This window comes from Apteryx mantelli, chromosome 21 (genome assembly GCF_036417845.1).
Source record: "Apteryx mantelli isolate bAptMan1 chromosome 21, bAptMan1.hap1, whole genome shotgun sequence".
Taxonomy (NCBI): domain Eukaryota; kingdom Metazoa; phylum Chordata; class Aves; order Apterygiformes; family Apterygidae; genus Apteryx; species Apteryx mantelli.
The window spans coordinates 6623549-6648135 of NC_089998.1; the positions used below are offsets into that span (position 1 = coordinate 6623549).

At 61.2% G+C, this 24587-nt stretch overlaps 1 protein-coding gene across 1 annotated transcript; it reads right to left on the reverse strand.

Annotated features, from left to right (window-relative positions):
- Window positions 1-416: 416 nt before the first annotated feature.
- Window positions 417-24587, reverse strand: PRRX2 (paired related homeobox 2). The gene is given in 5 exon segments (XM_067309167.1): window positions 417-3537; window positions 4256-4434; window positions 4649-4833; window positions 24343-24421; window positions 24423-24587. Coding segments are annotated over 5 exon segments (744 nt in total). The 3' UTR covers window positions 417-3401.

The window sequence follows — 24587 nt, forward strand, 5'->3', positions numbered from 1 at the left end:
GAGGCTCAGCGCAGATCCCGGCTCACCCGGCCAGGGAACAGCGCTGGAGACAGGTCCTTAGGGCAGGCCCTTGGGAGCAGGGACAGGAACGATGTGAGGACCTGTATTTGCAAAGGCGCCTGGATCTCTCCTTCCCCTCCCCTCCAAGCCCTGCTAGAAGCTTTCCTCCGATGCAAGGAATAGCAGTCGGGGGGAAAGAAACCCTTGCCCGGACTCATCGCAGGCAGGAAGGTGGCTGGCTTCGTGGTTTTCATCTCCTTGCTAATCCTTGCCTGGGAGCAGTCGATCGCCCCTGCCCATGCCGCTTGCGCTCATCTAGGACAGGTGGGGAGACCATCCCAGCCGTGGCCAGCAAGGGAAAGGCTGCAGCTGGCAAGGGAAAGGCCACGTCCCCGTCGCGTGCGTGGACACGTCTCTACTCAGTAAAATATTTATTCCTTCATTATTTCACAAGAGTTGTTTTTACAAAAAACCTTACAAAAATTTCCAAAACATAGACATGCAAAAAAAAAGAAAAATCCACCGTGGATCTTGTTACAAGTAATTGCAATGTACAAATAAAAAAGGAGAGGGAGCGAGCTTAGATTACGATAATCCCTCCCTCCCGATATCCTTCCATGGGCGCAGTTTGTGTCTCGTCTCTGCGAGGCTTTGACACTGACTGGCAATCTGTGATAAATTGCCAAGAGCGTGGCAAAGGAGGGGCCCTAAGATTAGGCGTGAATGTTTTCAAATATATATATACATATAGATATTTAGTGAAGAAATATTTATTCCCTGCTTTTTTTAGGTTTACAGAAATGGCATCTGCAAACTATTAAATGGGTTTATTTTCATTAATGCTCTCAAAGAGGCAGCGACATTTATATCCCTGTGGTTTCATCTTGTATAACCGAAAAAAGAGCCCTGTGCTTTCCATGGGAATAGGAACCCCTGCATTCCCCTCCTCCTGCCCCAAGCGGAGTTTCTCATGGGGAATGTTTTGATCTGCAGCGACTCCGTTTCTTCCCCAGCCTGGCGCGTCTTGGCTGTTGCGAGGTCTCTGCGTCGTGTTTCTCTGCGGTCGTGGCTCTCTGGGGTCCTTCGTGCTCCCCGTGCCTCCCCATTGCACTCCAACTGGGTAAAGCCAGGAGAGTAACCAGCCCTGGAAAGAGGGGTGAGGGGCACGGGGTGGGTATTTAAGGAGATTTTTTGTCTACCTAGATCGGATGGGCAGTGTCCGTTGCATCCCCTCTGGCCGCAGTGCTTGGAGAGCAGGGCTCTGCTCCTGACCGCGATGGGTTTGCACTCGGCGGAGCAGCGAAGCCTGGCGTTGGGGGCTGCGCGTGACTGCAGAGGCACGGCTTCACCCCACGGTGGGGGGCCACGCGCTCCTCTCCCGCCTCTGCCCCCGGCCCCCCATGCTGGTGAGATGGGAGTGGAGGTCGGGGCAGCCCGGGGCAGTACTGCTGGCAGCATTGCCCCAAGGGGCCGGGTCCCTCGGCCGCTCAAACACGCGGGTCTCTGCGTCTTGGCTCAGCGAAATGGCCTCCGGTTGTGTGGTGTATTCCCCGCTCTGAGCGGGCGCTATTTGGGTGAAGCAGAGAGTCCTGGTGTCACTGCAGCTGCCAGATACCGCAATCAGCAGCAGCCAGAGCCCCAGTACAGTGGGATGCTTTTGGGAGGGCTGGGGAGGACATGGGATCTCTCCTGGGCAGGCACATGTGTAGTCTGGGCCCTCTCAGCCTTGCGTCCTGGAGGGTGTTTATCTGCAGGAAACAGCTCGGCAATTGCTGTATTGGCCCTCCAACTTACTGCTACGTTCCCTTGGTCGTTCCAGCTTCCCTGGCTCATCCAAGGCCCTTGTAGGAAAGCAGGGCTGATGCCTTTCCTTCCAGGCCACACCAGAGCTGGTAGTCTCCAAATGCTGGCGCTTGTTTGGTGGCTCTTTGCAGTAAGTGAGGAAAGGCTGGTCTGGTTTCCAGAGGACTTCTTGTCCATACGATAAAACCTCCCTTGCTTTGGCACCCGATTGTCTTGCGCTGTCGCAGCCTCAGCAGAAGGGCTGAGGATGGATGGAAGCTGAGGACTCTTCTCTCGGTGGCTGAGCCCTACGTATGCAGGATGTGGGACTGGGTGGTGTAAATGGGGTGAGGTTGCCCATGTGGTGGGAAACTCTCTCTCGAGGGCTCTCGGTCCAGCTCTCTTTCCCTAGCATGGCTATTTTAAACCTTTCCCACCAGAGCAGGACACCAAGGACTCTCCCAGGCCCTGTGCTGGTCCCATGTGCCCACATCCCACCTTGCAATCAAGAGCCCCTTCATTCAGCTACGTGGTGGGGTGGGGCGAGGGGGAAACCATTTCCTTTCTGCAAAAATAAAAAAAAAAACATGGAGTCGCCAGCCTCAGACTCCTAAACACATCTGCAGAGCTGCCGAAGGGGAGGCTGTGCCTCCGGAAGACGAAGCCTGCTTTGCCGTTGGCACGAAGCGCTGGGAGCCGCCTACTCAGCTGAAACCAACAGCTTTTTCCAATTTTCTCTTTCCCTGGGACGGTTCAATGACCTGGGGCTCTGCAGAATCGCTGGCAAATTCATCGACTCAGAGCAACAGGGTCTGTTTGGAGCACTATCGTGCCCCCCCCAGCTAGCGGGAGAACTCACAGGCTTGGAGTGAGTCTTTTGAGATGCTCCAGCCGTCCTCACCTCTCTGGGAATGGGTAAAGCCTGATAGCATCAATCTGTGCTGACACGGGCAGCTCCTAAATGTAGTCAGTGTGGTGCGGGGGGGCAGCCAAGGACGTATGCTGCATCATCGGCTTGCAAAAATCTCTCTCGAGCATTGCAGCCTGGTGATGTACAGATAGGCAAACGCACGGGTTGGCTTCAGCCGTGCTGTTGAGTAGCATGAGTCAGATTGCTGAACAGTCGCGGTGCAGCGACAGTCCGGAGGAAAGGGGGCTCTATGCAACGGCCTCATGCAGTGTTGTGATCCTCCCACCACTGAATGCTGTCCCTGCGGGAGGAGAAGACCCAATAACTCTTTGACTCTCCGGGCAGGATACCCAAATTGGTCAAAACCAATAGTCCAAGATCCTTCCATGTTTGGAAGCAAATTCTTGTTAACTTGGCAAGTCTGTTTATCCTCGAAGAGTGTGGGGGGTATGTGTGTGTATATATAGCCTTTATTATAAGGATGTGCGGAAAAGCAAGTTTCTAACCAAGTTTGCTCCATATGTGTCTATAATTATGTGCCACTTTGGACTGGGACTGACTCTACCTTCAAAAGGGAAGAGGAGAGGAGAGGTGTTGAGACATTGGATGAGTGGCACTTGGGTTTGGCAGGCGCTGGGTTCGTCCTAGACCGGCACAGGAGCTCCACACTGGTAGCTTGGATGAGGGCACCAGGGGTGTTTTGCCCCAGTCAGTTCACAGTTGGCACCTGGTTCTGATGCAGGCTGAACTCTTTGGCTTTGAGGCGTAGGCTGGCGATGCTGTTGGCCATATTCACCCCTTGGGTGGGCGTCGCGGTCCCACTTGAGCTGTAGGATGGCACAGTGCTGCAGGGAGAGAGAGAGGGGGAGGAATGAGATGCTGATGCCGCCCCTGGAGGAGCCCCAATGCCCATGGCAGCTAAAGAACTAGCTAAAGAGCTAAAGAACACCATTGGCTTCATTCATTTTGGGGTTGCTGGCAACCTGAGCTTTCTTGCCCTTTTCCCAGGCTGCATTGGCTGTTCTGTGTTAGTCAAGGTTTTAGCATTTTTATGTCACTGAATGCGTGTGGGAACCCCTCAAAAAATGTGGTAGGAGGCCCTGCCTCTAGCTTTTGGACAAGATGTCTGGACACCTAAAGCTGGGAACCAAAGAAGGGACCTGTTCCACTCTTCCTGTACCAATATGTGGGAAGGGTCAGCATGTCACCAAGTGAATCCCTCAGGAGGACTGTGCCCCCGGTCTGAAATGCATGGATGTAGGGAAAATCTGCAGAGGGAACTTCTGCAAAGCCTGTTCTGTGGTGGGCAGAGGCCACACAGCTGGGGGACCAGCACTGAAACAGGTTCCAAAATCAAAGCCAGACAGGCTTCTTGGCTGACCCATGTTCATTTCTAGCTCCTCCATCTTCCTTTCAGCCCCATAAAGCTCCCTGTGTCCTCACCAGCGGCACAGGGCTGTGTTCCCTCAGGGAACTGTCTTTAGACAGTTTGGCCCAAGACCACGTGTCCTCCCTCCCATCTTCCCTGTGCAAGGCATAGCTCCCTGCAAAACCTGGACTTACCTGTATGGAGAGGTGCTGGTCCAGGAGAGATATTCTGGGGTCAGAGCGGTGGGCCGTGGGGCCATGGGCTGTTCAATGGCTGCTTCTTGACTGTAGGATTTGAGGAGCGATGCTGATCTATTGGCCAACATCGCCCTCTCGTTACGGCGAAACTTGGCCCTCCGGTTCTGAAACCAGACCTGGGTGGGGAGTGAACGTGGTTAGCGTGGCTGGACACAGAGTGGGCCGTGTGGGCTGGTTTGTTGTGGCGCAGGAGCAAACAGGGATGTCTCCACATCCCATCTACCAGCCCTGATTTTGCTCGCATTGGTATGAGGGAGGGGATGGTCCCTATTCTTGCGTGGAGACAAGGGGCAGAGGGTTTTATCTTCTCCCACACAAACCTTTGCTCACCTGGACTCTTGCCTCACTGAGGTTCACCCTCCTCGCCAGCTCCTCTCGCACGAAGGCATCAGGGTAGTGTGTCCTCTCAAAGACTCTCTCCAGAGCCTGGAGCTGGCTGCTGTTGAATGTGGTGCGGTTCCTTCTCTGTTTCTTCTTCCTCTTGGTCGCCCCGCGGCTCGGGCTCAGGCTCTCGCCTGGGGAAACCACAAAGAGGCAGCTTGTGAATCAGACCTGTGCGCGAACCTGCCACCCCTCTGACTCCCTGCTCCGTGCGCGCACTGCACGACAGCCTGTGTTGCACTCCTTGGGCTCAGCAAGGCCAGGCTTGAGCCTTCCTTGAGAGGACTGCAATGGTTTGCTCAAATAACAGCAACACTACCCACTGGTATGTGTAATTTTGCGGGGAGCAGGGAGCAATGTGCATACAACCATATGGGTTCTGGCTGCAAGAATCAAAACCTGTTTCAGGATCTGCTGGAGTTAAGCGTTAAGATCAAAACTTGCAAAAATCTAAGGGTTTTTGGTGTCTGATTAAAACCACCCTGGGGCCTGATTTTGAATACTGGGCTTCCTGGACTTGGTTGGGACAGGGCAGCACTTGTCCTGAACTGCTGCAGTTGCATCCCACAGCCGTCCCCCATCATGGACGCTTCTGCAGTGGTACATCTTGGGCTTGGCTCTTCCTAAGGGTTTAGGTCAAGCTTTCCATGGGTGGCAAAAGAAGTTGGAAGCCAAAAGGTCTTTGAGATCTCGGTCTCAGCTCTCAAACTTCAGCAGCTTCTGAAATTCTAGCTGTGGCATGTCTATGCAAGGTGATACAGGACTGTAATCGGGCAGTTGCTCATGAAAAATCTCTTCTTCGTAGCTAGGAACAAATGCTACCACATTTCTTGGAGTCCAACTTCTACAGTGTTTATTTCTGACTTTGTTGGCTCACGGAAACGTGAAGCTGAGGGTGTAATTTGGTTTCTCAGTATTAATCTTGGGCTTTCAGCCAGTCTGAAATTAATCTTCTCTTTGTCACTATTATCAGATTAGGTAAATTTACGGAGTCTTCTTCTGAGATACCCAGTTAGTTGCCTGTAAAGCATTCATGGGGAATACATCTCGCTGGTTTTCTTCTGTATGGAGGTACTGCTTAATTATTCTTTCCCGTAATAAAGCATCTGGATCCCATCTGTACCTACTGGTGGGAAAGTATTTTTTGAATTTTTTGAAACGTTAATAGTTTTATGACATTGCTCTGATTCATAGCAAGGTTATATTGGGGTTTTCTGCTCTGTATCAAAACTAGAGGCTCTGGTGGCAGGAATTATTGTCCCCTGAATATGCTGAAGCTATAAGCTAATAAGCTATCTTGATACTTATTAAATAGATGTGCAGCATTTTCAGATGATACTTGAGCAAGTAACAAAATCTACTGGAAGGGATATTAGCTCTCCTGCTTCAAGACACTGTCTAACTGTTGAGTTAGGAGGAAACTTCAGATTCCAAGATCTTCAGGGCCAGAAAAACCTACTTGGGCCTTAATTCTGAATAACTGAAGCCATGAAAATGTCACCAACAAGTTCTCCATCAAGTTCTTAAGGTCCATTTATGCTAGAGCGTGTCAGTGTCGAGGGCTGTCCCATCCCGCTATAAGCCTTGAGCAGCAGAGAGACCCAGATGCCTGTGGGCAAGTTATCCTGGGGACTAATCACCCTTCTGCCAAAAGCAGGATCCAAATTTGTACCTACTGCAGAGTTTCTTGCACCTTTCTCTGAAAAATATGTTGCTGGCCAATGCCAATACCAGTGTCTCGGTGCCAAACACAAGCCGCTCCCAGGGATGTGGCAGCTGAAGTGGCAGAGAAGCAAGGGTTAAATTTATTTCCAGCATTGGCAGTGGACTCGTGGAAAGAGTAGATTGATTCTCTGGCACTGTGTTATAGCGAGGATCTGTGCCAGCGCCTGGGAGCGTTGGGTGCCTCGAACACCATGACCCATTAAGGGCCTAAGCATCAGGCGGGGAGGAGTCAATGGCCCACGCGGGGACCTGACAGCCCCATCTGGGTGCTGCCGTCTGCCCCATGCCCCATCCATGGGTGCCCACCTGGCCACTGCGTCATTTTAGCTGTGGTGGGGCCAAGCTGCTGGGACCGGGGTGCAAGGAGAGCATCCCGGGACTGGAAGAGATGGCTGGGAGGAAAAGCAGCTCTGTCTGGCTCCCGCAGCCTCATTTCAGCCACTGGAGCTGGGCAGAGCTTTTCCCGACCCTCTTTGGTCTTCGTACCCCGGCGCTTTTGATCCTTCGTTGGCCACCGCAGTCCCCCCGGACTGGTGACGGCCGGTGCTGTTGCATTTGGGACGTGGGCGCTCTTGGTGGGGGAAGGATGCCGTGAATGGCGCCAGGTCTGAAATACGTACGGGTTTGAGGCTGCCCGTTCCCTGCAGACCACAGGCTGCCCTTTGCCGCGGTTCGTGCCTAAAGGCTCACAAATAAAATTCCGCGAATTCCCTCCAGCCCGGGTTTCTGCAGCTTCAAATGTTCTGCCAGTCTCTGCTTTCCAGTTGCCCCTTTTAGTTAAGCTCCTTTTTTGGTTCTGTTTTCCTTCAGCGAGCTAACGAGCTGCTGGATTAAAATACAAAAGTCAAGTCATGGTTGTCCCTGAGACTTCTGGGAACCTGGGATCCAAACGGGAACCATCCGTGCTGGGAAAAGCCTGCAAAATTTAATAGGGCGAGAGAGGTTTCCTTGAGGGTTTATGATCGCCCTGTAGGGCTGCATGGGGAAACTGCAGCACAGGGCTTGGTTCAGGACAGGCTATCACCAGGGGCACCTTCTGCCCCCCACCGAACTCATTTATAGGAATTATTTCAACAGAACTCTATTAAATACATAAATAAAATTTATAACCCCCATTTGGTTTCACCCTGATTTAAAATCTGGCTATAGGACTTTTTCCATAAGCGATGGCTTCTCTCACCCACCCTAATTTGGCTGAAAGAAAGGAGGAGGCGAAAAGATTTTCTGAAATTAACTCAGACTGGCTCCGTAGGATCTGGCCCCGTCTCTGGCCGTATTTTATCTCCCCGAGTGGGCGAAGGCAGCGGCTAGAAGGACGTGGAAGGCGACAGGGGAAAGGCAGGCTGTGCGTCGGAGCAGCTGTGCCGAGCCGTTTCCGAGCCAAGCCGGCACGCACGTTGCGCTGGAGGTTTCAGAGCGGGAGCAGGATTGCATGTGGCGGGTCCCTGCTTGCTCCATCCGGGAGGCGGAAGAGCCGCGGCGCCGTGGGCTGCCCGGGTCCGTCGGGTTTTGTTGAGCCCCCACAGCGCGTTCGAGGGAGGTCTGCTCCCGAAGCACAAAACCACACGGGACCTTGCAGGGAACCTCTCAAGGGCTGCTGCCAGCTGCCGAAACCCTTCCCCAAATGCTCCCAGAAAGATAGCTGTGTCCCAGCGAAGCTCGGAGCAGGCCCTCATTCCCAGATCCCTGCATGGAAACCCTTTTTCCAGCTGAATTCTCTGCTACCTTTCCCCCCCGTCTCCATTTGTTTCTCGCCCGGAGGCAGCTCAGCACCCAGCTCTACCTGCCGGCTCCTCTCGTCTGCTCAAGGACGGGACGGGGTGATGAAGCCACATCTTTTCCCCATTAGCTCACGCATCAGCGCCCTTCCCACGCCGCGGGATTGCGGGACCAGATAAATGCCATCCTAATTGCCGGCGGCGTGCGCCTGACAGCTTTACAGCGTGCAAAGCTGAGGCTGCTCGCTTCTATAAAAAAGATGCCTTAATAAACTGAAATCAGCTTTGCGCAAATGAACATCGTCAAGCGCTCCGGCTCACCCGGCAAAGAGATGGGGAAGGGACCCGGGTCCGGGTCCCCTTGCAGCGTCACCCAACCCAGCCCCGTCCTCTCGCCAGGCCTGCGGGAGGCAATCGGGGTTGAGCCGCATTCGCTGCAGCTTTTCTCAGCAGAGGAATGGGAAAGCGTTTCCCCACCCCGATGGTTTTCCAAGAATAAGACTTCTTAATTGCCCAAAGTCAAAAATAGCTTGACACCGTGTTTCTTTTGCCCCCTGAAGGACCCGCTTGGGGCGGCTATGGAGAAAACTTGAACCTTTGCGTTTGTCAGTTATAATTCGGAGGGTTAACCCACAGCGTGGCTGGAGATGTTGACTTGATTGTCCAACCGGGAGGTCAGAGGGGACTTCTGAAAAATTCCCCCCAGCCACCTTTTCCTTCAGTGTATTTATCTTCCACTGATTACAATTTCCTCCGAAGGGAAAAGAAATGTAGGGGCGGGAGGGAGGGGGGATAACATAGCTGAATAACGAAGGATGACGTGGGGGGGACGACTGGAGGGAGCGCTCAGGGCTGTCCTCCGCGTCTCGCGCGCCGTCCCGCTTCCCGTGCCCCGTCCTTCCATGTCCCCTCGCCCGCAGGCAGGGCTGCTGCGGTGGACGCCCTCCAAAAACACTTCGGCAAGGTCTGCGGTGCCTCAAGAGCAGCCTTGAGGCCAAAATCTTCCCTTTATGTAGGGACCAAGCTCAGGGTTGGGCTGGGGATGACCCAGGTCTGTGCTTAAGACAAAGAAGCCTTAAATTTGCCCAGTGCGTTAGAAAAGATGCAAGTCTTTCTGCCCATGAGCCCTGGGGTGCTGGAGGTGGCTTGGACACCGCCTGGTCTCCTCTGCACCCCGCGGCGATGCCCGGCCTCGGGCGATGTTGCCTCCCTGGGGCTTGAGGGCGGGCAAGGGCCGTGCACCGAGTCCTGGGGGCCGCGTGGCACCTCGAACGCCCTCTCCGTGCCGGTTGGGGCCGGAGCGTCGATGCAATCAAATCCAGGCTGCGCTTTTGTAGGAAAACTGCCCTGTGTTGGGGGAAGCTGGGGGGAGCGACTGGTCTTGCACCATTTGCGAAGGCAATGGACCCAGCACCGCCGGGTCAAAGCCGTGTTGATTTAGCTGAGCGTGAACCGAGCCCACTTTTCCGGCTCTTGCCCTTTTTCTCCGTGCTTTGACTACTTTTCTCTAGGAATCGCTTGCTGGGCTGAGGCTCTTCTGCTTGCCAAGGGAGGCCCTCAAACTGGCAGGTCTTGGACGCCTCCCATGCAGTTAGCAGTCGAGTGCTGTAAATAGGTAATTTTCACTAGATTTCCACCGAGGCTTCGGATTTGACTTACGACCTCCATTAGCGAGCGGTAAACGACCTCCGTGCAGCTGCGGTCCAGACCTAATAGGCGTGCTGCTGTCATCTCAACGCCCAGCCGCCCGCACGCCCGAGCTCCCGGAGCGCGACGTCCCCCTCTCCCAAACGCGGCTCTCCCACCCCGCGTCCCGGGCGAGGCCGGTCCCGGCAGCGTGCCGGAGGGCGGCCGCTTTTCGCTGGCCGGACCCACGGCCCCGGGCGCTCAGCGTGCCGCCGCGGGGCGAGCTCCCCTCGCCCGGCCGTGCGCGGGGGCCGGCGTCTCGGGGGCTCCCGCGGTGGGAAAGCCTTCTCCTCCCCGGGCCGGGCTGCGGCCGATGCTGCAAAATCCCCCTGCGCCCACCGCCACGGCCCCTCGCGATTTTTGCTCGCGAGCGCCGGGCTGCAGCCCGGCTCCGCCTCGGCCGCGAGGATAATAAATATCCTCTTCCTCGCGCTGCCTCTCCCCCGCGGACTTTGCAGGGAGGGAAGCAATTTCAGATCTGTCTTGCAAAAAGCCAAGGCTACTTCCCTTCCAATTTGCTTCATTTTCCATTGCAGCACAGACCCAGAGCCACGGTTTTCTGCCGCTAAATTGTTTCACACGTTCCATTTATATGGGAGCAGTTTGCCAAAGACCTTTTAAGCTTTACATTTTCCCCCCTCCGCCCCAGCCAAATGATCAGATCTTCTGTACAAGTTACTTCCCTTCCCCTCCTGTAACAGCGGGTTTTTTTCTTCTTCTTCTTGGGTATAATTTAAGGGTTGAAATAGCCTGGAGGGAATTAGCTGTAAATTCTTCCTAAGACAAATAAATTCAGCCCTCTAACTTTCTACGTTTTTTCAAACTGTTGAGAGACGTTTTGGGTTTGTTTTACTTGAAATAATGATCATGGCGTATCTGACCCTCAGGCTGCGGCCAGCTCTAACCAAATAAATAGCTTTTATTAATTAAGGTTTATCCTTAACAAATAAAACCCCAATTTGATCTCGGCCGGCTGAATTAGCAAAAATAAACAACTGGTTCTCTGGGCACTTGATGTGGATTTAACAAATTAACGCTGGGCCTTCATCAGGGAAGCCGCAGGGTGGTGGAGGCCTTTTACAGCCAAGAAATCCTTTGGAAAAACAATGTCTTTCGTTTCTCCCATGGTCTCGCTCGGTAAACATGTGGACTCCCTTCATCCCCTTCTATACTCCGGGGAATCGGAGAGCGCTCCGGCGTCGACGTCCACGAGAGCGTCATGTGCAACTGTTTAACGTGGTCCTCTAAATCATGCGAGCGGGGGAAGCGTTTCCCTTCGGATTAATCGGCGCGGCGCTCCAGCAGAGCTTTATGGAGAATCCCCCCCTCCCCAGCGTTTCTCCCCCCGGCGCCGGCTCCGTTTTTCCCTCCAGCTCTCATCCGAGCCGCCCCGAGGCCGGTGCCACCAGCAAGCACCTCGGCCTCTCGCGCCGGGGCCGGGCCGGAGCGGGATGGCCCATTTTGGGTCGAGCCCGTGGGTAGCATTAAACCGGTTGCGCCCGTTCCGCGTGCGACCGCGAGCCGTGCTCCGAGCGGAGCCGCGGCGAGGAGCGATGCTCTGCGGCCGATGCCCCCGCGCGGCTCCCGGCCCGCCGCGAGCTTTCGAGCAAAAAAAGCGCCGAAAGCGGCCGCAGAGGCGGGACGGAGGCTCAGACGGGGCCGACGGGAGGGGAGAGGCCGGGGGGGTCCGAATGTGCTGAGTCCTAAGGAAACTTTCTCGGCTCGAGCGGCGCGCATGAAAAATTTAAGAGCGGGGCAAGTCTCGGCTACTGGGGAAACATTACAGCGAAATGTTTCCGAGGATGTTTCACCTCATTAATTGTGAAAAAACTGAAACGCTGACACGTTTTTAGAGGCTGCCAGTCACGCTGGGGGAAAAGCGGAGCAGCGAAAGCCCGTCCCAAGCGAGCGGCCAAGGCCGCCCGGGGGGGTCTTGCCTCCGCGCACCGACGGGCGGCCGCAGCCCCGTTCCCGGTTATGGAGCCGCCGGGACCTGCGCCGCGCCGCGCCGGTGTGCGGTGGCCTTTCGGGCAGGGTCCCTCCTCTAGGACCAAACTTTGCAGGTCGCCGAGAGAGCTTTTCCCACTGCATCCCTGGAAGCTGCCCTCGCTCCCGGAGATGACGGAGTGCAAGCGTGGTGGTGCCATCGGTGATGGGCACCGGCCCGTGCAGCCCCGATGCCCCGGTCCCACAAGCCGGCACGACCTTGAGAAGCAGCCGAAGCCAGCGGAGGGACCTCGTCCCCGCATCCCATCCCCGCCGGGACCCATCCCACGTGCGAACCCACCACCGACGGCGCCGCGGCCCAGCAGCACCGGGATTGCCAGGGAGGGTCGCGCCCCGGGTTGACGCCAGCTCTCCGGAAAGGGCAGCAAGGATTTGCCGCCCGCGAAACCCAAGCGCGCAGGAGGAGCGAGGTCTGGGGACGCCGCGGCGAGGAGCGGGTGACGAGAGGGCAGCCACGCGCTGGAGAAGCCGGCAGGGCTCCTGCCCGGGCGCATGGACGAGAGGACCCCGGCCGGCTGTGGAGCAGGGTGATTTGGAGAGGACGCCCCGGATGCTGGGACTCGTAGCTTCGCCCTGGCCGTTCCGTAGGTTTGCACAGGGATAAGGGCCTGATCCTGCCTTTCCTTTCTCCAGAATCACCCTCTTGGCGTCAGCAGGCCCCGCGGAGCAAGAAAAGGCGGACGCCGTGCCGTGGATTAGCAGTGACATGAAGGTCCTCGGGGCCAGGTTAATAGGAGGTGTAAATCCGCAGGGCTCTGACGACGTCCGTGGGGTCCGGTTGTTTGCGCCGGGTGAAGCCTGCGGCTTTTACGCGCCAAACGCTCCTGTAATCTCCGGGGCTTTCGGCCGTGCCGAGTTTCGCCTTGGCTCTGCGACGCTGCGGAGGGGGGGACGTGCGCGGCCGGGAGCGGCGATCCTCCGCATGAGGCTGGGGAACGGTGTTTTGGCACGGCCGGCTCTTGCGTCAGCGGAAACGTTTAATGAATTAATTGCAGGCACGTTCCCCGCAGGAGGAGGCAGAGCCGGGGGGATGCTTTCGGGCCTCGGGAAGGGGATGGGGAGCATCTCCGGCCACGAAGCTCCAGCGCGAGCGGGCTGAGCGACAGGAGAACAGGTGGCTTGGAGGGCCGGCACAGCGGGAAGGAGCCAACAAGTGGCAGGAGCGATGTCACCCTCCTTGTCACCTGGCATTGGGAACGGCCTTCCCATGGGGCCCTTTGGGGACGGGATCTGGAGAGACCCCGTCGCCGGGCTCACGGGAGCCCCAGGGTCCTGGTGGTGGCCCCGGCTTGTGAAGCTGAGGTGGGATCCAGCCCACGTGAGCCCCTGCGGCAGGGGGAAAAATGGGCTTTTCGGCCCTTTGCCAGCCTGGCGAATTGGGGTTTTTGCTTCGGGCCGATCCCAAGCGCTGAATCCGTCCCCAGCGCCCGTCCTCTCCCGCCGGCCGGGATCGCGCCGTCGCTCCGTGTGCGAGGGGCCGGGGCGAAGCGGGGTCCGCAGGGCCACGTCCCCCCAACACCGAGCCATGCGCGCGCGAATCCGCGCGGCAGCACCAGCTGCGGGCGGCTGCTCGGCGGCTTTGCGGGGGCGAACACCCCTCGCCCACGCGCTGCGTCGCCCGCGGCGCTGCCCTGAAGCCACTGCTCCCGAAACCGCCTCTAAAGGTGCGTCCGGCATCCGTGCGAACCCCCGTTTCCCGAGCAGTTCTCCTGCACCCGGCCCGGGGACCTTGCCGGTCCCTTCCCTCAGGGATGCTCCCATCGTTCCCGCGACACCGCCTGACATAACAGGTTACACGTTTTCCCGGCCGGGCACGGCACATGTGCAATTAATTAGTGCTAATGAGCCTCGCGCAGCTCCGGCACCAGGAGCAGCACCCGGCTGCTCGTGCAAAGCCCCGTTGAAAACGCCCTCGTGTTTAACGGCGCGGTGGTTTTAGCCCGGGGGCCGCGGGCGCCGGCCGAGGGCGCGGGGTGCCCCGACCCTTACGGCGTCGAGAGCTCGCGGCGATTTTTGCACAGTGCTTCAAAAACTAAAAAGCAACCAGCCCGCGCTGCATAGCAGGGAGGCGACGTAGAGGGCTGGCCCCCCGCCAGAGCCCCCTGGCACGGCAATCCCACGTCCCCCCCCCCCCCACACACACACACAGGCACTCAAAAAAAGGTGGTTTCTTGAAATTTAATAAGCAAAAGCCCAAAGCAAGCCAGTCCCGAATGGCATCTGGCTCTGAAACCCAACACCAGCCCTCCAGGTTAAAGCACAGGCCTAATTGCATTAGGGTCATTGCCAAGGCGGAGGCAAGAGGACGTGCTGAGGACCGGGGCGGACGGTACAAAACCCCACCACCCCCCTGGCCGGCTTGAACCCGCGGCCGGCTCCGGTGTGCGTCCCGACCTCCTCCTTCCCCCAAACCCACCGCTTTCCTCCTTTTTGAGGGCCAAACAGGGTTTTTCCACCGCCCCCGAGCGCCCCGTGCATCGGCAAGCACCCAGCGCCCGCACCTGCCGAAAACCAGGCTGGCCGCTGCGCCCCGGCGGGACCGGAGCGGCCCCGGGGGAGGCCGGGCGCGTTGCTCCGGCCGGGCTCCCGCCCCCGGTTCCCGCCGGGAAGCCCCCAGCGGGTGCACGGACACTCCGGAAAGCCTCGCCAGCAAGCAGGATTGTTGTCCTTCAGTCTGGTTTTCATTTGAGGTCGGTGGCCCCCGGCCAAATTTATTGTAAAACATTCATTTTAATAAGTGGCTCGTTTTTTTTTTTTTTTTTTTTTTTTTTTTGCACTTTAACCCGGCCCGTTTAACCGTTTCCACGTTAAGACGGAGCCTTGCTCCGCTCCCGCCGGGGCGCGGGAGGGGAAGGGAGCCCCGTTCCCGCGGCCGGAGCTCCCGCCAGCTGGAGGCACCGTCAGCTCCGCGCCAGCTCGTGGATGGAGCTGGGAGGACCACGGCGGCGGGTGCCTTCCCCACCCCCGGAGCTGCCCATCCCCAGGTCCCCCGTGCTGTCCCCGTCCCCGTTCCCAGCGCTGGTGCCGGCACCCGCCCTGGAGAGCTTCGTCCCGGACTCGCCGCACTCCTGGGGCCTCGCCATCCCGGGGCAGCACGCGGCGCGGCAAAGCTCCCCGGGCACACGGCGGAGCGACCTTTAACGCAAAACGGGGCCAGTCGGTCCAGCTCCTCCTTTCCCCGCTCTCGCGTCCCCCTGTCCGTCCCTCCCTCCACGGGCAAAATCGCAAAAGGCCAAAACCCGGCAAGGCGAAAGCCGGCAAACGCAACAGCACGAGCTTGCAGTGGAAAATACGCCGTTTTAACGCGCAGCCCACGTGAAGCCGGCACGTGTGTCCGTGGGGCTGGCGCGCGGGCCAGGGTCGGCCGGCACCTCCCGGCCGCTCCCCTGCGAATCCCGGTAGGATTTAAAGCCTGATCAGTAAATGAGTCATATTCAAGCAACCGTGCAAAGTGCTTTGCAAAGGGCCGGTGCCCGGCAGCTGCGTTCTGACATTTGCTTTACGTTGTATAAACCTCCAATACTAATTGCGGCGCCTCAGTTTCTTCTAATTTAAACGAAAACAGTTATATTTTTTTTAATTTAAAAATTCCCCCGGGGTATTTACAACCCCCAAATTACAGCCATGTGGCCGGTCCAGGCTGCAAAAGCGAAAACGGTGAGAAGCGAGTGTCCCGACAGCCTCTGCCTCCCCCGCAGCCCGGCTCGGCCCCGCTGCCGTGGCCCGCTCCCTCCCTGCGCGCGCCGCTGCTAGGCCGGTGGTGCAAGCGTTTGGGCCGGGCTCTTTGCCCCGCGGCACCTGCCCAGCGCTGCTCGCAGTCCCCTGCGGTGCTGCGTGCTCCCCCGCGGCATCGCTGCAAACCCCCCCCCCCCCCCCCGCTGCAATGCCCTGCACAGCTCGGGGCGCGATGCAGTTCTCCCCCTGCCCCAAGCCGCTGCAACGCCCTACACGTCTCCGGGCTCAGTGCAATTCCCTCCCCGCCCCGCTGTAATGCCCTGCCCGGTGCAACCAGTCCACCTCCGTCAGCGCCCCGTGTGACTTGGGGTGCAACATGTTCCACCCCTATCGATGCCCACTGATGCCTTGCGCAGCTTTGGGTGCATTGCAGTCCACCCCTACCCGCAGTGTAATGCCCTGCACGACTTAGGGTGCAATGCAATCCACCCGCCCCCCCCCCAGTGCAATGCCCCACACAGCTGGGGGTGCAGGGCAACCCCCCTGCCTGGCTGCAATGCCCTGCACAGCTCAGGGTGCAATGCAACCCCCCCCCCCCCCAAATCTGTGCCCTGCACAGCTTGGGACGCAACGCAACTCCCCCCCCCCAATCAGTGCAATGCACGGCTCGGGGTGCAATGCACAGCTTGGGGTGCAATGCACGGCTCGGGGTGCAATGCACAGCTCGGGGTGCAATGCACGGCTCGGGGTGCAATGCACAGCTCGGGGTGCAATGCACGGCTCGGGGAAGCACGGCCTGCTGCAGAGCTGCCTCTTGTTCCAGCTCCGCATCTCGGATGCTCCCCCCGCAGCCGAGGTTCGGCTGGGTTTTTCCCTGCCGGGAGGGCCAGGCCCGGAGCTCTGCCCACTCCCGCCGGCCGGGCTTGCTGGGGCTGCCATGTGCTCGCCGGCGCTCCCCCGGCTCCCCTGCCATGTGCACTCCAGTTTCCTTGCGTGTGAAGCCTGCAGCCGCTCGGATTCAGTGGCTGGAAAGGATGGCGCCTGCACACATCTGGTTCAGTGCGCGAGCCTGGCGCCTGGCTTAGCCACAGTCTCCATCCAGAGACACACAGGCTTTAATAGACTCATACAATTCTTCCTGATCTATCGCTGCAGCCGCAGCTGAAAAGCTGCTTTATTATATGCACTCCAAAGGGGGAAGAAGGAGGGAAGCGGGGAGGGGGGGGGAGGCGGCTGGCGCTGCCGCGCTCCCAAGGCCGGGGAGCGCCCGGCCCCGCGGGCGAGCGGCCCCCCGCCGCCCTCCCCGGAGCCAGGCGCCTCCGCGGCCTCGTTAAGCCTCCCGCTGAATTAACACCTCCGGCCCCCGGGGCCGCCGCGCGCAGCCGCCTTCCCGAGCCTCCCCCCCCCCCCCCGCATCCCACCCCCCTCCGCATCCCGCTGCTGGCCGCAGCCTCAGCAGTGCCACAATCCCCCCCCTTCCCTTCCCTCGCCGCCCCTCCGAAAGGAGCGTCGCCTTCGCCCCCCGCCTGGGAACCGCGCAGCCCCAGCGGCCGCTCACCGGGGGGGGGGGGGGGGGCGGATTTTATTTGGAAAAACAACATTTCCCCCCCCTCCATGGCCAGGAGAGCAGGACAGGGAGCCGGCGAGCGCGGGGCAGAGGGGGGGGGGCTGGAAAACGCCACCTCCTGCCCTGCATCCCGGGGGGTGTTTTGAAGGTGAGATTTTTATTTATTTATTTATTTATTTATTTATTTAAGGTCAGTAGGAATCTGGGGGTGTCCGGTGAAAAACGAGCCGCTTCCGCGGAGCCGCGCACCCTGCGCCTGCCACACGGGCGTCCGACAACTGCTTTGAAAACCCACATCAGGCCTTCTCTTATTTTTCACCCAAAGCGGCCGCTTCCCTGCCTCCCCGGCCCCGGGCGGCCACCGAGGCTGGGGAGGGGGACGGCTCCGGGCTCCAGCGCCCCGGCTCTGCCCGGCGCCCCTATTCCTCCCTATTCCCAGTTGCTTTTGCCAGCTGGGAAAATACCCATCAGAGATGAAGCTGATCTACCTCCCCCCCCCCCCCCCGGCATTTTAAAGGATGCTCGAGGTCTCCCGCTCGCCTCCACAGCCGAAGGATGCCGCCGGCGCGGCGCCGGGATGAGGCCCCGGGTACCAGTCTCATCCCGGCCCCTCCGGCTCCGCGGTGGCCCTAAGCAGCGGCCGAGCCCGGGAGCAGCCGCCCGTCCCCGGGGAGAAGCGGCCCCCGGCGCTCGGCCCCGCGCCGGAGGAAGGCTTTCGGATGAGGCAGCCTCGAAGCCCTAAATCATTTCATCAGCCTCCCAGCTACGGACACACGCCCCGGCGCTCTGAAAATGCTGATTCGTTGAAATTCGCCCATCTTGGCTGCGCGGAGTCGAAATTTCATATTTTTCCTGTGAATCAGCCCCGTTCCCTGAAATAACAGCCCAGGAGGAGAGGGAAATAAATACCCTTCCACTGAGCTGTTCCCGCGCGAGCACGACGCACCAGCCCGGGGAGGGCACGGACGAGGTGTCCGGCCGCCGGCTCACAAATTTGGTCCCATCTCACCAGCGGCAGCAGCCGAATTTGGGTGAATTTGAAGCGCTCTGGAGGCTCCCCGATGGTGCAGCGGAAACCCACATGCTCCTGCCACCCGTGGGAGCCGAGGTCTCCCCCCCCTCCCGGCTTCTCCTCCGGGCCGGGATCGGCACCGGGAGGCACCTTTTGCACCCTGCGCGCCTGCAGCGTGCCCCGTTGGAAAGGGGGGGGGCTGCATCTCCCCAGCCCCTTCATCCGGGTTTTCCCTCTTTCCCTTTTGAGGAGCCGGGCTGGCTCCTGCAGCCCTGCCCCGAACCGCAGGCCCCCGGTCCGACCGGATGGGAACCTGCCCGGCCCCGGCGTAGCGGCAGCCAGCCCCCATGCACCCAAAGATGGAGACACGCATATATATATATATATTTATATATTTTAAAGCTGCTTTGGCATTTGCGGCTGCAGGGGCCGAGGCGACCCTCCCCATGGCCCCCCTGCCGCCGCGACGCCGGGCTCCCTCCGAGCCGCGGGAAACGGGCCGGGAAGCGGGGCCGCGGCAGCCTGGCGATGCCTCGCGCTCAGCACGAACAAACGTGCGGGGCCGGGGCGCGGAGCTCTGCCGGCGGCCCGGCGGCCCGGATTAGTCGGCGATTACTCCGTACGCGCTGATGGATGCTCTGCCAGGGACCGGCAAGCATCAATCACCAGGCAAGGACAAGGCTCGGGCACGAGGCGGCCTGCATCGTCCCCTCCTCCCTGGGGACGGGCCGACGGGCCAGGCGCCCTCCCGCACGGAGCAAAGACCCTGGTCTTGAGGCTTTGCAGCCCTCGAGGCGCTCGGCGCAGCGGGGCGTCCCCAGCGCCTGCCGGGGGGGGGGGGCACCCTGCAGGTCGTGTCCGTGCAAGGGTCCCTGCCTGCGCCGGCCTCACGCACACCGACACCGGCTCGTCTCCCCCGTCCCCCCCACCGACGCCCCCGTTTCTGGCCCCGCTGCGCAGGGATCGTCCATCCCCTGCGAAAGGTTTGCCAGCACGGGAGGAACCGGCGGCCAGAAGATCCTGCACCCAGGCGCCCCCGCTGATGCCATTTGGGGGAGAGGTGAGGGACTGCGGATGCCATGGACCCTGAGCCCCCATACTCTGGCCCCCCCATGCTCTGGCCCCCCTGTGCTCCAGCCCTGGCTGCCCGACAGCCGGTTGTGTCCCAGCGCCGGTGCGCAGCTATTCCAGAGGCCAAAGCAATATTCCTCCCCCTGTTTCTGCAAACCTCGGCCCTTCCCCTAGGCTGGGGGCGCAGCGGCTGCTCCAGGCCTGTGCCTCTGCTCAGGGTGCCACCCCGGGTGCCACCGCAGCAGGGACCCATTTGCTTATTTTGGGGGGGCAAAACCCTGAGACCTTTTCCTTGGATGCAATGCTGTGCATCAAACACTTCTGCACAGGGCTCGAAGCCTCCCCCCTCCGCAGCCCCACGTTCAAGCGGTGCCCCAGCCCCGCGCTGCCACCCCAAGCCTGGGATTCACAAGGAGCAGCCGGGAAACCTCCGACGGCCTCCCCGGCGCGGGGGTACGGTGGATTGCCAGCACCGCTTTGGGGCTGAGACCAGCTGGATGGAGCACGTCCAGCTCCTCGGGAGAGCCTGATCTCACAGCTGAGGTTGCAGCTGCTGCCCCCAGGCCTCGGCCCCCACCTGCCACCGAGGCGCTGGTGGGGACGGCAGGATGCTGGGGCTACGGCGCTTGGAGGCGCAGTTATCCCTCCGTGCCGGCCAAGCACTGGCCAGATCGGTCCGGCGACGCTATCTCCCGTCCGCAGGGGCTCAGCCCCCCGCTGCCCCGTGCCGGGGTCGGCCGCGAGTTAATGCTGCTGCTTTTAATTGCAGCTGGGGCAGCCAGGCCGCGTGCCCGCTGAGCTGCACCTCCCTGCCCGGGGCGGTGGCAGCAGCGTTGGGGACGGCGGGAAAAGCACAGCCCAGTGCACCCTGCGAGCCGGGACCAGCACGGCCCCCCGGCCGGACAAAGCCACCAGCGGGCCACCAGCCGGCACGGCTCTCCCAGGGGGCTGCTTGGGGCGATCAGCCAGCGCTCGACCCCAAAATCAAGTCCCTTTTCACTTCTGCACGGGGCCCCAGCCCTCCCTCTGCGCTTGCATTCATCTATGGCTTCTCCCCAGCTTGCTTCACCCTTTTAATCTGCCCTCGTTTACATAATTAAGACCAATTTGCTGTAACATCATCTTAATTCCATCTGCCCCCTCTGACGAGGCCTCTCCTTTTGCAGGAGCCCACCCCGCGCTTCGCCGCGGGAGCAAGGCCGCCTCTCCGCTCGGCGTGCGTGCAGCGCCTAGCACACGGGGCGGCAGGGGAGCCCCGCGGGGCGCCCGGCCCAGGGCGCCGCTCTTGCAAACGGGGCGCCCGGCGGTGCCACCTCTGCCCGTCCCCGGGCGCCGGGTCCCATCTCACCAGTGGCAGCAGCCGAAACGCCGTGGCGGACGGGCGCTTTGTGCCTGCCCCGTCCCCCAGCCCGGAGGATCCCCCCGCGGGGGGCCGCACACCCTCCTCCAAGCCCAGCCGGGATGAAAAGTGGCTCTCGCTGAGTTTTCAGCCAGCCCCAAAGCGCCCGGCGGAGCCAGCGCCCGGCTCCCTCTCCCATCCCCGAGCAGCACCAAAAGTAGGTTCATTGTTTGAAAAGCCATCAGTCAAGGCCTGCTGGCTAAAATTACCCTCCTGCTTTATCATCTTGAGAACATTAAGGGCTGTTGTTAACAGATGTTTCGCGTTACACATTATTTGTTAGTCTAATGAAAGGAGGTGAACAAGCTTTCAAGACCTCAGAAGTTGTGCGGAAGGTCTGAGAGGGGCGGCTGCCGCGCGGCGCCGGGGGAGGACGACGGGGACGAGCCCTCGCCGCCCCCGCGGCACGTCCTCCGCCGCGCTCCTGCCCGGCTCGCAGCATTTCTGCCTCTCGGTTCTTGGGTGCCGCGGAAGAAGCGCTCCGTGCAGCCGGCACGCGTGCCCGTCCCCGGAGAGGACGCGCCGGGCTCCCTCGGAGCATCCAGGGCTCGAGCATCCCCCGGGAGAGAGGGAGGTGGGGACGGCTCCGGTCTGCGGGACCAGGGTGGTGGGTGAGGGCAGGCGGGGGCTAAATCCCCCTCGGCAAAGGGCAAAACCTTGCCCTGAGCTCCTTCGGATCCTCAGGATTGGGAGCCGGAGTATCCTCCTGCCATGGCATGGGGACAACCCTCCACGTGGGGAAGCAGAGAGGGTTTCAGGCCTGGGGGCAAAGGAGGAGTGAGCCCAGGGCTGGCAGCGTCCCCTCGGCACCCGGGACCGCAGACGTCCCCCCGGGGCCGCGGCAGCCCTGCGCAGAGCAGCGGGTGCGGGCAGCTCCGCGCCATCCTAGCTGCTGCTTTTCCTTCCCCCAGCCAGGGCGACGACCCCGGATACCGGCTCCTCGGCTGGACCGCAGAGCTCATCCTGCCTGCGGGGAGACGCTCAGGTAACAGGGTTCGTTTGCATTGATAATAAACCCATTTGCCAGCAGCTGGCGGGACTCAAAACGTGCATCTGGCGGGAGAAAAACTGGTGGTGAAGAGGAAAATGGATGAAAACGCCGAGGGCCTGTTTCGCTCTAGGATGCCAATAAAAGATAACGTTACCAGTAAAAGTTCCTTCGCTGTCATCACGCTGATGCTGAAAACATCGCAGATGTGGAGCAAAAGGCTGATGCTCGCAAAGGCAGGGCATTTGCGCAGTATTTCGAGCCTCCCCTTCTTGACTCGGGAAGCTGCGTCCCGGATTAGGCAGGATCGGTGGCTGAGGGATCTCACGAGCCCATGTTTGCACGTGCAGAGCTTTTCGCTCCTCATTTCCTTGTTCATCTTCCCACGGGCTGCTTTTAGCTCCCGTTGTCCAGGTATTTTCATCTCCAGGTGGGATTGCTGGGAGAAATACCTCCTCTCACAGGATGGCTTGTCGGAGCATCCCAGGTGCTGGCTGGCTCTGTCCCCATCCTGTGTCCTCGCGGAAACAGGTGCCACCAGGAAACATCCCCCGCAGTCCAGCGGTGCCGGGAGCAGCAGGACCATGCAGGGCCTCTGGCCTGGGAGGAATCAGCTTTTGGGGGTGAAAAATGGGCTTGCAGGGATCAGCCAGCCGCCATGCCGCCCTCTCTGGTACTCACATGACCCCCTGGGCCCCCACTGAGGGGTTTTGGGGTGCACCAGGATTTTGGGAGAGGGTTTTCTCTGCTGCTTTGCAAACAGCCCTGTGAGATGGGCTGGCTGCTGTGGGCCAGGCAGGATTCCTCGGAGCTGCCCTGATCCCGCGCAGCATACGGTCCCCCCATATGGTCCAAACGCCGGGCAAAAACCTCTCTGCTCTCCCCAAAGGCAATCCGAGAAGCACAAACAAAAACCGAGGGAAGGGGAGGGAGAATGGAAAATAACACCAGAAATACCAGATCCCATCCCAGAAATCGGTGCTGGGCTTCACCCTCAGCATCTCCAGCCCCAAGCAACGGGCAGAGTGAGGGGGGCCCAGAGGGGTCTCCTCTGTGGAGAGGGGGGATTGTGCAGGAAAGATGCTACAGACCCCACGCGCACGCAATGCAGGAGCTGCAGGAGGGAGCACCCGGCGGGAGCGGGGTTTCCAGCCGGGAGCCCCTCACTGCAGGCCGTGCAGCTCCCCGGGTGGCTGTGCGCCCCTCACCCACACGGGGGTCGGGCCCTCAGCGGGGCCGTCAGCACCCCAGAGCACGGCAGAAAATGAGTCTGGGGTCGATGCAGGAGCCTGGGCCGCCAAACGCCACTGCCTGGGTGGGGGCAGGTTTGGAGGATGCTCCCCCGGTCCCCTCGGGGCGGGCACCCCATGGAGACCCCCGCCGCAGGCACGGCCCCAGGCCGTGGGGCAAAGCAGTCACGCCGGGTCTGTGCCCCCATCCCCTGTGATGATCGTCCACCCCTCGCTCTTCACCGCCATCTCCCTCCTGCCATTGCCTCCGCTCCCATCAGCACCCCGAGCAGCACCCGGCTCTGGGGGTCTCCCGGTGCCCCCGCTCCGGGGCTTCACCTCGGGGACGGCCCGAGTCCTCCTCGCCCCCTGCCCCGAGCTCCGGCCGGGGCCGTGCACAGTGCGCGGGGGCCGGAGCGGAGCGCGGTGCACGGAGCACCGGGCCCGGCGGAGCGGAGCGCGGAGCACCGGGCCCGGCGGAGCGGAGCGCCCTGCACCGGAGCCCGCGGAGCGGTGAGCGATGCGCGGTGCGCGGAGCAGCGGAGCCGGCGGAGCGCAGCGCATCCCGGCGCGGGTCGCAGCCGCAGGGCCACCCCGGGCAGGCGGATTTGTCCCGTTAAAGACGCGCCTCCTGCCCGGAGCCAAACCCCGCAGAACCGGGGACTCCCGACTTTTACCGTCTCTTTCCCAGCCCCACGGTTGTGCCCGCGGGAAGGGCGAAGGCACGTCCCGGGAGCAGGATGGGACCCGCTCCCGGCTCCCTGAGCCCCGGCTGGGCACCGGGGGCCGGTCCGGCTCCTCCCGGCCCGGCTCCGTCCCGAGGGGAGCGCACGGACAACGGGCCGGCTCTGCCCCCGCTGCCCCGGCTCTGTCCCCGCTGCCCCGGCTCTGTCCCGCCGGCCCGGGTCGCTCCCCGGCGGCCGCGGACGTGCGTGCGGCGGCGCCGGGAGAGGATCCGCTCGGTCCCGGTTCCCCCGGCGCGGCCGTCGGCGCTTGCGGGGTGTCGGCGGCGCCGGTGCCCGCGGGCGCAACCGGAGCGCGCACCGACGGGGTGACGCCGAGTCGCAGCGCGGCGGCGGATCCGCGCCCCCCTCCCAGGCCCATCGCCCCCCCCCCCCCGCCCATCACCCAAAAGGGCCGGCGGCTCCGACACCCTTGGGTGCAACGCAAGGAGGGGGGGTAGCAAGGACCCCCGGGTTGCGCCCTTGTCACATCGCTGCGGGCCGGGGTGTGTCGGGGGTGCCCCAAAATATTGCCGGGCGAGTCGCACCCGGCAAACCCGCAGCTCGGTAAACCGGGGGGGTCCCAGGCTGCTCCAGCGCCTCCACCCGCCGAGGCCCGGGCGCCCCCGACCCCCGGGCCCCCGGCGCCGCCGCGGGGGGATGCTCAGCCCCGCCGGGCGCTGCCCTTTGTCCGCTGTGCTCGGCGCTGCGCACAGGCCGCCGGCTCTGCAGCCGCGCAGGCCGGCCCGGGGCACGGGGGGGGCACCCAAAACCGAGGTGTAGGGGGGCCGCTCATGCCCGGCTGCCGGAGCGCGGGGCGCCTCCCGGGGCCGGCGGGACTCACCGTCCTGGGGCGCTGCCTCGCTGCCGCTGCTGCCTCCCGACGGCTCCGGCATGGCCTTGCCGCCGCCGGCGGGCGGGGGGGCCGGCGGGGGGGGCCCCGTTCATGCCGGCCGCCACCTCCTCCAGGTCGAGGAGGTGGCTCACGCTGAAGTTTTTCCGGCTTTGGGGATTTTCGGGCGGCTCCGGGCCGCGCACGGCGCTGGGGGCGAACGGCTTGTCCATGGCGAAGGCTGGCGCCGAGTCCAT